The 12,155-nt window shown below is 35.2% G+C and overlaps 1 protein-coding gene across 18 annotated transcripts in view; it reads right to left on the reverse strand.

Annotated features, from left to right (window-relative positions):
* Positions 1 to 12,155, reverse strand: part of TAX1BP1 (Tax1 binding protein 1) — an 85,100-nt gene that overhangs the window by 47,358 nt on the left and 25,587 nt on the right. For all 18 annotated transcript variants that reach the window (XM_081534944.1, XM_081534941.1, XM_081534945.1 and 15 more), the window contains exons 6-8: positions 5,673 to 5,821; positions 5,491 to 5,581; positions 368 to 553 (exon numbers count right to left, since the gene is read on the reverse strand). In XM_081534944.1, coding sequence (XP_081391070.1) covers positions 368 to 553; positions 5,491 to 5,581; positions 5,673 to 5,821 — 426 coding nt within the window. The remainder of the gene's footprint in view (positions 1 to 367; positions 554 to 5,490; positions 5,582 to 5,672; positions 5,822 to 12,155) is intronic.

Raw genomic sequence — 12,155 nt, forward strand, 5'->3', positions numbered from 1 at the left:
AGCCTGGTGGGCTGCCGTCTGTGGGGTCGCACAGAGTAGGACACGACTGAGGAGACTTAGCAGCAGGTATTATGGATCTACAGAAGAATGTAACTGTTGATAAGAGAGGCTTTCAAAAATATTTAGGATGAAATGTCAATGCCTTTCAAATGGCTTGTGGGGGGCATAAAAATGGGGGAGATAAAGGTGGCAAAATACTGAAGGATATATGTATTAATTTTTCTGTTCTTTCAACTCTTCTATAAGTCTGAACTTTTTCCAAAACAGAAGTTGAGGGGAATAAAGAGTAAAAATAAAAACCACACTGTATACATTTAACAGAAATAATACTTTACAATCTTCAAATGCATATTGCAAAAGTACTTACCTTACTTGAGGTTGTAAGGAAGAAGGTCCTTTGCAGATTCTCCTTTTCAGCCAAAGAGAACTGCAGTCTGCTAATTTCTTCTTTGAAATGAGTAATCATGTTTTCTTTGTTCCCATCTAAATTCTTTAAAGTCTGCACCTCTGACACAAGCTTGGTATTTTCTATTTCTGTATTCTTCAAATGTACCTGAAACAGTGATTGAAAATGTCAAGAATATTCTTTCTAACTCCACAACCTAAGTTACTCAATAATTTAAAGTATCACTATTTATCTCCCTAACCCAAATATGATCAAGGAAAGGAAACACTCACTAAGCAAGGAGTCAGGAAAGCAAATTTTGCCAAGTGATTACCCAAGTATATGGAAGCAGAACACAGCTTTTCTGAGTTTTGCTATTGTTGTTTTAGTTTTCCACAGAGATTAATTCTAAGGTCTAACATTACCTGATCTCTAAAATCTTTCCTTTTACTAATTTTACGTTAGTTCTCGTTAAAATTACAAATGAATTTGGTTGTTCTTTTGGGGAAACGTGTTATAGGCATATTCACATATAAAAGCATGAGCAGATTCAAGAAATACAAAGTACATTCAAGAACGATACCTTAAGCAATTAAACGTCTTGCTTATGGAAAAAGTACTATGTCATTTACTTCCTATGTGCCTAAAAATATATTTATTGACTAATTAACCCAACTATATTGATTTTTCCCAGGAACTCTGGCTGCTGCTATTCACAGTACATATGCAAATCAAATTCTATAACTGAAACTATAAAGAGTACAAGTATCTTTAAAATTTAAACTGCATTTGAAAATAGTTTTAAAAAAATACTATACGCAACTGCACACTGCAACTTTCAACTGCAGTATGCAACTACAACTTTCCTTAGATATCAGTAATATTTCCCTTTTTCAAAAAATCTGTTCAAAAACCAAATATTCTATGTGAGCACTACTCCTTAGAGTCAAACCATAAAATCATCTACCAGTGAGTCTTTACTATTTTATTTCCTGTTCTCTCTTCTCTCTCACACACACATACTCTCTCTCTCTCATGCTCTGAAGATGCTTGTTCCAAGAAATACAATGGGTATAACCCATAAACATGCAAAATGTTTCTATGTTCTGCAATGAGGTACAGAGTGGAATTTTCAAAGCAAAAATTTTTAAAGATTAAAAAAGAATTAACCACCCCACCCCACCCCCAAAATAAGAGGGAAACAACTGTAGCTTTGTAGTATAGTTTGAAATAAGGGAGCTTGATACCTCCAGCTGTTTTTCTCCAGACTGTTTTGACTATTCAGGGTCTTTTGTTTTTCCATACAGATTTTAGAATTATTTGTTCTAGTTCTGTGAAAAATATCATTGGTATTTTGATAGAAATGCACTGAATCTGTAGATTGCCTTGGGTAATATGGTCATTTTAACAATGTTAATTCTTCCAATCCATGAGCACAGTGTATCTTTCCATATGTGTTCATCAGAGTCTGTTTTCTCACTACAGGGCTTTTACTCATTAGATTTATTCCTAGACATTTTATCCTTTTTGACTGTAAATGGGATTGTTATCTTAATTTCTCTTTCCAAGAATGTGTTGTTAGTATAAAGAAATGCAGATGATGATTATTATTCTGTATATTATTTTTGTATCTTGCAACCTGACCAAACCCACTGATCAACAGCAGGTTTTCAGTGGCATCTTTAGGATTTTCTGTATAATGTTATCTGCAAATAGTGACAGTTTTACTACTTCCTTTGCAATTTGAATTCCTTTTCTTTCTTTGTCTGATCGCGATGGCTATGACTTCCAATACTATGTTGAATAAAAGTGATGAGAGTGGGTATTTTTGTCTTGTTCCTGATCTTGGAGGAAGTACTTTTCAAGCTTTTCACCACGGAGTATATTATGATGTTAGCTGTGGCCTTGTAGTATATGACTTTTATTATGTTGAAGTATGTTCTTTCTTAACCACTTTGTTGAGAGGTTTTATCACAAACATATGTTGAATTTTGACAATAGCTTTTCCTACATCTATTGAGATGATCATATAATCTTTTTTTTTTTAAGGCAGTATATCACAATAACTATACTTTGTATACTACAAAGCTAGAGTAATCAAAACAGTATGGTAGTGGAAAAAACCAGACACACTGATCCATGAAACAGAACAGAGAGCCCAGAAATGAACCCACACTTATATAAGCAGTGAGTCTATGACAAAAAAGGCAAGAATATCACAACAGGGAAAAGAAAATTTCTTCAACAAATAGTGTTAGGGAAACTAGACAGCTACATGCAAAAGAATCAAACTGAACTTTCTCACACCATATATATAAAAATAAACTCAAAATGGATTAAAGACTTAAATGTAAAACCTGAAGCCATAAAACTTCTAGAAGGAAACAAAGGCAGTATGTTGTTTGATATCCGTCTTAGCAAAAATTTTTGCATATGCCTCCTCAGGCAAGGGAATCAAAGGCAAAAATAAAACAAATGGTACCACATCAAACTAAAAAGCCTTTCCCCAGCAAAGGAAACTATCAACAAAATGAAAAGGACACCTACTGAATGAGAAAAGATATCTGAAATGATATATCCAACCAACATGGAGTTAATATGTAAAATATACAAACAGCCCATACAACTCAATATCAAAAACACAAGCCTGATTAAAAAACAACAGGCAGAGAACCTGAACAGGCATCTCTCCAAAGAAGACATACAGAAGATCAACAGGTAAGTGAAAACATGTTCAAGATCATTAATAATCATGGAAATACAAATCAAACACCTCACCTCAATGATACATCACCTCAGTCTTGAGAATGGCTACTAACAAAAAAAGACAACAAATAACAAGTATTGGCAAGAATGTGGAGAAAAGGGAACCCCCCTGCACTGCTGGTGGGAATGTAAATTGGTGCAGTCAGTATGGAGAAACAGTAGGGAGATTCTTCAAAAAGTTAAAAAGTAGAACCATATGATCCAGCAATTCCACTCCTGGATATTTATCTGAAGAAAACAAAACACTAATTTGAGAAGACAGAAGTACCCCTATGTTCACTGCAGTATTATCAGATATGAAAGCAACCTAAGTGCCCATCAACAGATGAAAGGATAAAGATGCTGTGTATATGTGTACACACACACACACAGGTATATTACTCAGCCATAAAAAAAGAAAAACTTTGCCATCTGCAACAACATGGAAGGATCTAAGTGAAATAAATCAAAGACAAATACCATACTACTTCATTTACGTGTGTTATCTAAAAAAGAGAACAAACGAACATTAAGAAAGAATGACAGATGAAGAGAACAAACAAGTGGTTGCTGGCTGGGGGATTAGAGAAACAGGTGAGGAAGATTTACTGGTACACATTTCCAGTTATAAAAACAGAATCAGTCACAGGTATGAAATATACAGCATGTGGAATATAGTCAATAATTATGCAATACCTTTGTATGGTGACAGGTAGTAGCTAGACTTACTGTGGTGATTATTTTGAAATGTATAAAAATATTAAATCACAATACTGTCCACCTAGAACTAAATATAGTTCTGTATGGGTCAAATTAAACTTCAAAAACACACTCAAGGAAAAAAAACAGGTCAGATTTGCAGTTACCTGAGACAGAGGATGAAGGGGGGGGGGTGTTAGATAAAAGTAATCAAAAGGTACAAACTTCCAGTTAAAAGATAAATAAGTACTAGGGATGTAACATATCACATAACTAAAATTAACACCACTGGAAGTTATATATGAAAGTCATTGAGAGTAAATCCTTAGAGTTCCCATCACAAGGGGAAACAATCTTTTATATTTATTTGAGATGATGAATGTTCACTAAAATTATTGTGGTAATCATTCCATGATATTCACCATTATGCTTAAGCCATAAACTTATACAGTACTTATCAATGGTATCTCAATAAAAATGAAGGAAAAAAAAGGAGATTCTCAGAAAAGATTTGGAATTCCATACTTGGGTACCCGATGATGGCACCTAGCTTTAAATAAGTGAATAGTTATTTTTTAAAAAGGAGGGAAAAACCTACGCAATAAATAAATCATATTCTACATTTTTAGTGCAAACTGAGATGAGACTCAAATACTGAATATATGAAGTTATGCTTTATTTTTAACATATACCATAATCATATAAATGAGTGCTGTTCTCTTCTAATTAATAAAGAGATTAAATCTATCCAAGTAACACTTAACTCAGAATGTTCTTGAAATTCCTTATCTGGAACTGTCTTCAGGAACTGCTTAAGTCCCAATATGTATCCACAATATTGACAACTAATGCTCACTATCCTATTTTAGAGTTGCTTAAAACAGGAAAGGAGAAAAAACTTGAAATTTGTCTACAGGATCTTTTTTTAAAAATGAAAGTCTCTTAGCTAATTCCAAAAGGCAAACTCTAAAATATGATCACCACTGAAATAAATTAATCCTCTCACTAATGTTTATATATTCTTAAAAGAGGAAAATTAGTTGCACAAATCTTGATCAACAGGTATCTTATTACCATTAAAAATCTCTGACTTATTATACGTTACCTGCTAAGTATCTAAAACACCAGTAACTTCCAGAAAATTTTTAGGGACTACACACAATAAGGTAGTTTTAAAATATATCCCTAAATCTTTTGATTCTCCTCTCTTAAAGAAGTGGAGCCTAATTCTCCTCTCCAGTATCAGCTGGAGTGACTTGCTTCTAATTAGTAAGATAAAGAAGCATCAGTGCACAACTTGCAGACCAGGTCATAATATGCATTGATTTCCTCCTTCCTCTCCCTAGCATGGCTCACTCTGAGGGAAGTTGATTGCCATATTGTGGGGACATTCAAGTAGCCACTGAAGAGGCAACATTTCAAGAAACTGAAGGGCCTCCTGCCAAAAGTCATGTAAGTGAGCCACTGTGATAGCACATCCTCCAGTTCTAACTGAGCCTTTAGCTGACTTCAGCCCTTGCCAACATCTTGATTACAACTACACAAGAGACTCTGAGCCAGAACCACTCAGCTAAATTGCTCCCAAATTCCTGAACACTAAGTTTTGGGGCAATATGCTACACAGCAAAAGATAACTAATAAAAATGTAAGGAATAAATTACCTTATAAAGTTCCTTCTCATCCTTTTCTGTCTTCAACTGACATTCAAGTTGTTCTCTTTCACACTGTGCCTTTTTGAGCTTGTCCTTTAAACTGAGTTAAAGTCAAATAACATTAACAAACAAAAACAACTTTCTTAAAACATTTTTAAAACATGAAGATGTTTTTAAAATGTTAGAAATACCTGTCTAATTCAGTTTCTTTTTCAATTGCTTTATGAGTCACTGACACAATATCTTCCTCAAGCTGGAGAGCTTTGGACGTAGCATCATTGTATCTCTTCTTAAATTCTTCATTTTCCATTTTTAAACTTTGTGAGACTTCAGTAAGAGCCTTAGAAACAATAATAAAATATTTTGAGAAACAGAAACATAATCAGAAATATAAATTTGTATATTTATAAGAAATCTATCCTTAAAATTCTAATCCTTCACTTGTCCCCTCCAAACTTTATAAGAATAAAAACTAAATCTGAAATGATAACATACAATAAACTTTTTAAATACTAAATTAAACAATTACTAACTTTTCACACACTCTGTGGGTTGATTTCAAGAATTTCTCCACCAGAGGGCAGGCAATGAAAGTGAGGAAGAAACTTGAAAATTAGTCACTTTGGTTTCTTTTTTTTTTACATCTTGCTTTCCACTGTTACTCCAATGACAAAACAGGTTTCATGATACTAACCAAGGTTAATACCCACTTCTAGCATAAGTCACTAAGCACCACTGATAATTATGAAAGTACAATGGGTACTGTGAAAGTGTTAATTGCTTAATCATGTCTGAATCTTTGCAACCCCATTGACTGTAGCCCACCAGGCTCCTCTGTTCATGGAATTCTCCAGCAAAGAATACTGGAGTGGAAAGTCACTTCCTTCTCCAGAGGATCTTCCTGACCCAAGCACTGAACTCAGGTCTCCCACCTTGCAGGCAGATTCTTTACCATCTTAAACAGATAACTAAAAAATTTTATCACATCAATTAAGACAATTAACTAACTTACAAGAATTTCATCAAGCCTCTCCCTAGGCTTGTTTTATAATGTGCAAAAAGGATAATAAGGCCTTTACCGCCTAGTTTATAAAATTATGAGAATCGAATATATAGTGCATTGGAGGTTTCCACACAGTTATGGGAAACTATACAAAGAACTAATAAATTAAGACAAATTGTGCTTATTAAAAATTAATATTAAAATTTCCTATTAATGAAAGTACTACCCATCAACCCAACAACAAAAGCTAAAGAAAATCACCATTCTGCCAATTTAAATGTATCAAATGTTATGAAGCATCTATATGCCAATGAAAATATGCTATCTACAGTATCTATATGCTAATGAAAATTAATTATTTTCATCAAGTAACAGCAAAATTTTTTACTTACAGGTAGAATATCATTTTAATTATCTTAGTAGATTATGAAAATTACATTATTGCATTTAAGAACATAATTCATTAAGAAGCGTATCACAACAATGGTCAGATACATTCTACTGGTTTTAATTTTGCTCAAAACAACTGCTTGCCTTACTGAATTTGCAACATAAACCAAAGACTTATGAAAAACTAAATGCTATTCTGATTTCAATGCCGTAATCCCAGAGAAAACAGGTAATATTTACTCCCTCGCTGTAACAGTTGTCACTATCCAATGATTCTTTAAAATTTGACATTTTCAGTATTTGTCTTGCTAATTTATAAGGAGAGGTTTCTAAACAGCTTTTTACATTTTCTTTTTATTTTTACCAAATGCTCTCTCTGAACAGGCTACAGATTAAGTATTTCTTAATTTCTCCAGGTTATTTCTTCCTAGGAAGAAAATTAGGTTGTCCACAGGCAAAAACTAGTTTCTGATTCTGTAATTAATGAAGTTCTATAGTGGCTAAATAACATTCTTTAAAAAAAAATGTATAAGAGAATAACTAGAAAAGATTCAAAAGCAACTAAACGCAAAACACAAACTGCTTTATCTATGAGTCAGTTAACTCTATAGAAAGTGGAAGTCACTCAATTGTGTCTGACTCTTTGCGACCCCATGGACTATACAGTCCATGGAATTCTCTAGACCAGAATACTAGAGTGGGTAGCCTTTCCCTTCTCCAGGGGATCTTTCCAACCCAGGGATTGAACCCAGGTCTCCCGCATTGCAGGTGGATTCTTTACCAGCTGAGTCACAAGGGAGGCCCTAGTTAACTCTACAGTGAATCACAAATCAATTCTACTTGTAACTTGAGAGAGTCTCAGAACCTTTTTGTGGTACCTTTAAAAACACTTAAGAGCTTCTTAGCTTCCAAGCGCACTATAAAAGGCATAAAATACCAAAGTGGGGATTATTATTCTGCAAGCATGTAGCATTCATATCTGAATGAAGGATAAGCATTTTCAATGTGTCTAAGTCTTCCTTAGCATGAAAATGACATCAAAGCCCTTAGTGTACATACAAATAACTAAGAACCATGCTTTCTTTAAAAAAACTACATAGAAATGCATATACAAAATATTTTTAAAAGAGTAAAATCTGCAACACAGTCTTCAAAAACCACTTGAAATTTGAAATAAATATTCCTTTGGTCAGCATTTGCAAATTATGTCAAAAGAGCACAATAAACCTAATATTTAAACAGAGAAAACTTAAAGAGAAGAGTCAGTCAGCTGCACTGTGCACCAAGATAAGAATAGTAACTACAAAGGAGGCAAAAGGAGATTAAGAGATTTGAGCATATCAGATTTATGCAGCAGACTTCTCCTTCTAAATTTGAAGGATCACATCACCATGACCCACTGTTACCAATTCCCCTCAATTCTCAATTATGAACAACCAGACAAAAAGACTGTGAAACTGTTATTCACTTATGTGATTCTGTGGCTAAATACCCACTAAAGACATCTTAAGTAACAACATATTTATTCCCGTGTTAAAAAAAGACAAAATTAACTCTGACTACAAATAAATACATGTGAAGATACTGTGTCTTCACACTATCACTGACAATTATCTAGAAAAAAGTATCATTTTCTGGATTCAAATATATACAACAGTAAATTTTAGTAAATTAGTACCTGAATATTCTAATGGCAAGTCACTGGCAAAAGGATCATGTCATTTCTGGAAATTGCTAGAAGAAGCTTAAAATAAATCTGACTCGTGATACAATATGGCTTTTCTCAAACACTCTTTTTTGAAATCAACTAGAATACCAGATTCGACTGAAGAAACAGTATGAGGGTTCCTTAAAAAAAATTAAAATAGAACTATCATATGATCCACTAATCACATTCCTGGGCATATATATCCAGAGAGAACTATATATCAAAGATACACTGCACCCAAATGTTCACTGCAGCATTATTTACAATAGTCAAAACATGGAAGCCAACTAATGTCCATCAACGGAGGGTGGATAAAAAAGATGTGACATACATACAATGGAACAGTAGCCATAAAAAAAATGAAATAATGCCATTTGCAGCAACACAGATGGACTTAGAGATTATCATACTAAGTAAGTAGACAGAGGAAATACAATTTATATGTGGAATAAAAAAAATGACACAAATTAACATACAAAACAGAAACAGATTCAGACTTCAAAAACAAATTCAAGGTTACCAAAGGGTAAATGGTGGGAGGAGAGATAAATTAGGTTGGGATTAACATATACACACTACTATTTATAAAACAGATAATCAATAAGGACCTACAATATAGCAGAGGGAACTCTACTCAATATTCTGTAATAATTTATATGGGAAAAGAATCTGAAAAGAATGGATATATGTGTATGTGTAACTGAATCACAGTTTGCTATACGCCTGAAGTTAACACAACACTGAAAATCAACTATACTTCAGTATAAAAATAAAGACTAAATATAAATGCATAAAAAGTTTAAAAATTCTACCTGTACAAGATGTACAAAGCTGGATTTCAGAAAAGACAGACAAATCAGAGATCAAATTGCCAACATCCATTGGATCATCGAAAAAGCAAGAGAATTTTAGAAAAACATCTACTTCTGCTTCATTTACACTAAAGCCTTAGACTGAGGATCACAACTATGGAAAATTCTTAAAGAGATGGGAATACCAGACCACCTTACCTGCCTCCTGAGAAACCTGTATGCAGGTTAAGAAGCAACAGTAGAACAGGACATGGAACAACTGACTCGTTCAAAATTGGGAAAAGAGTACATCAAGGCTGTACATATTGTGACCCTGCTTATTTAATTCAGATGCAGAGTACATCATGAGAAATGCTGGGCTCAATGAAGCACAAGCTGGAATCAAGATTGCCAGGAGAAGTATCAATAACCTCAGTTAAACATGACAACACCCTTACGGCAGAAATGAAGAGGAACTAAAAGCCTCTTGATGAAGGTGAAAGAGGAGAATGAAAAAGCTGGCTTAAAACTCAACATTCAACAAACTAAGATCCTGGCATCTGGTCCCATCCCTTCATGGCAAATAGATGGAGAAAACGGAAACAGTAACTGTCTTTATTTTCATGGGCTCTGAAATCACTGCACTCAATATGCCAGCAAATCTGGAAAACTCAGCAGTGGCCACAGGACTGGAAAAGGTCAGTTTTCATTCCAATCCCAAAGAAAGGCAATGCCAAAGAATGCTCAAACTACCGCACAATTGCACTCATCTCACATGCTAGTAAAGTAATGCTCAAAATTCTCCAAGTCAGGCTTCAGCAATACATGTACCGTGAACTTCCAGATGTTCAAGCTGGTTTTAGAAAAGGCAGAGGAACCAGTGATCAAATTGCCAACATCCGCTGGATCATCGAAAAAGGAAGAGAGTTCCAGAAAAACATCTATTTCTGCTTTACTGACTATGCCAAAGCCTTGGACTGTGTGGATCACAATAAACTATGCAAAATTCTGAAAGAGATGGGAATACCAGATCATCTGACCTGTCTCTTGAGAAACCTGTATGCAGGCCAGGAAGCAACAGTTAGAACTGGACATGGAACAACACACTGGTTCCAAATAGGAGAAGGAGTACATCAAGGCTGTATATTGTCACCCTGCTTATTCAACTTCTATGCAGAGTACATCATGAGAAACGCTGGGCTGGAAGAAACACAAGCTGGAATCAAGATTGCTGGGAGAAATATCAATAACCTCAGATATGCAGATGACACCACCCTTATGGCAGAAAGTGAAGAACTAAAGAGCCTCTCGATGAAAGTGAAAGAGGAGAGTGAAAAAGTTGGCTTAAAGCTCAACGTTCAGAAAACTAAGATCATGGCATCTGGTCCCATCACTTCATGGGAAATAGATGGGGAAACAGTGGAAACAGTGTCAGACTTTATTCTTTTGGGCTCCAAAATCACTGCTGATGGTGACTGCAGCCATGAAATTAAAAGATGCTTACTCCTTGGAAGGAAGATTATGGCCAACCTAGATAGCATATTTAAAAGCAGAGACATTACTTTGCCAACAAAAGTCTGTCTAGTCAAGGCTATGGTTTTTCCATTGGTCATGTATGGATGTGAGAGTTGGACGGTGAAGAAAGCTGAGTGCCAAAGAATTGATGCTTTTGAACTGTGGTGTTGGAGAAGACTCTTGAGAGTCCCTTGGACTGCAAGGAGATCCAACCAGTCCATCCTAAAGGAGATCAGGCCTGGGTGTTCGTTGGAAGGACTGATGTTGAAGCTGAAACTCCAATACTTTGGCCACCTCATGCGAAGAGTTGACTCGTTGGAAAAGACCCCAATGCTGGGTAGAACTGGGGGCAGGAGAAGGGGACAACAGAGGATGAGATGGTTGGATGGCATCACAGACTCGATGGACATGGGTTTGAGTAGACTCAGGGAGTTGGTGATGGACAGAGAGGCCTGGCGTGCTGCGATTCATGGGGTTGCAAAGAGTCGGACACGACTGAGCGACTGAACTGAACTGATTATGAAAATTAATACAACAATATTAGCTGAAGTTAGTGAGAATATATTATGCAACAAATATCATTCTAAGTCTTTTTGTCACCATTTTCTATAGAATAACTTGAAAAGAAAAATCACTTCCACATACCTTATCTTCCCAGATTGTATATTCCAATGGAAGAATAGCAGCAAGGAAGAAATCCCCTTCATGATTAGTGACTGTCACCAAGATTTATGAGTTGCCATAAACTTCCAAAGATTTCTTCTGGGTACCTTAGCCACAATCTCCTACAAATTTTGCTTCATTAATCCCCTGACCTCAGTCTACCACTTTCTCAAACCAAGTCTGTCAGAATAATCTTTAGTCTTATCTATAGTGCTTAACCCCGTCACCTGGACAGCAGATAGAACCTAAGACTGTTTAAATTTCAGGTAATACTCAACTGAACCAGAGAAATGGTCTGATGTACGTGAGTAATTTCACACAACTGAAGGCATCTCTTTCAGCCATTCCTACTCTCTGAATCATCCATTCTTCCCTTTGGATTTCAAGGTGAACAGAGCCTAACATCAAAGGCCATACTTCAGGGTATTCTTGATCTCATAGGCTAAGTGCAGGTTGTAATGGGCCATTTTGGAAAACTGCCAAATTCAGGTAACAGCAAGAGAAATGTGTGAAGAATAGAAAGGAAAGGGTTAGAACTATACAAAGGACAGCAAGAGAGTTACAACAATTGGATTAAAAATTTACCTGGATGTCCTAATAGTCA

This window comes from Giraffa tippelskirchi, chromosome 10 (genome assembly GCF_054371585.1).
Source record: "Giraffa tippelskirchi isolate mGirTip1 chromosome 10, T2T-mGirTip1v1.2.pri, whole genome shotgun sequence".
NCBI classification, from domain to species: domain Eukaryota; kingdom Metazoa; phylum Chordata; class Mammalia; order Artiodactyla; family Giraffidae; genus Giraffa; species Giraffa tippelskirchi.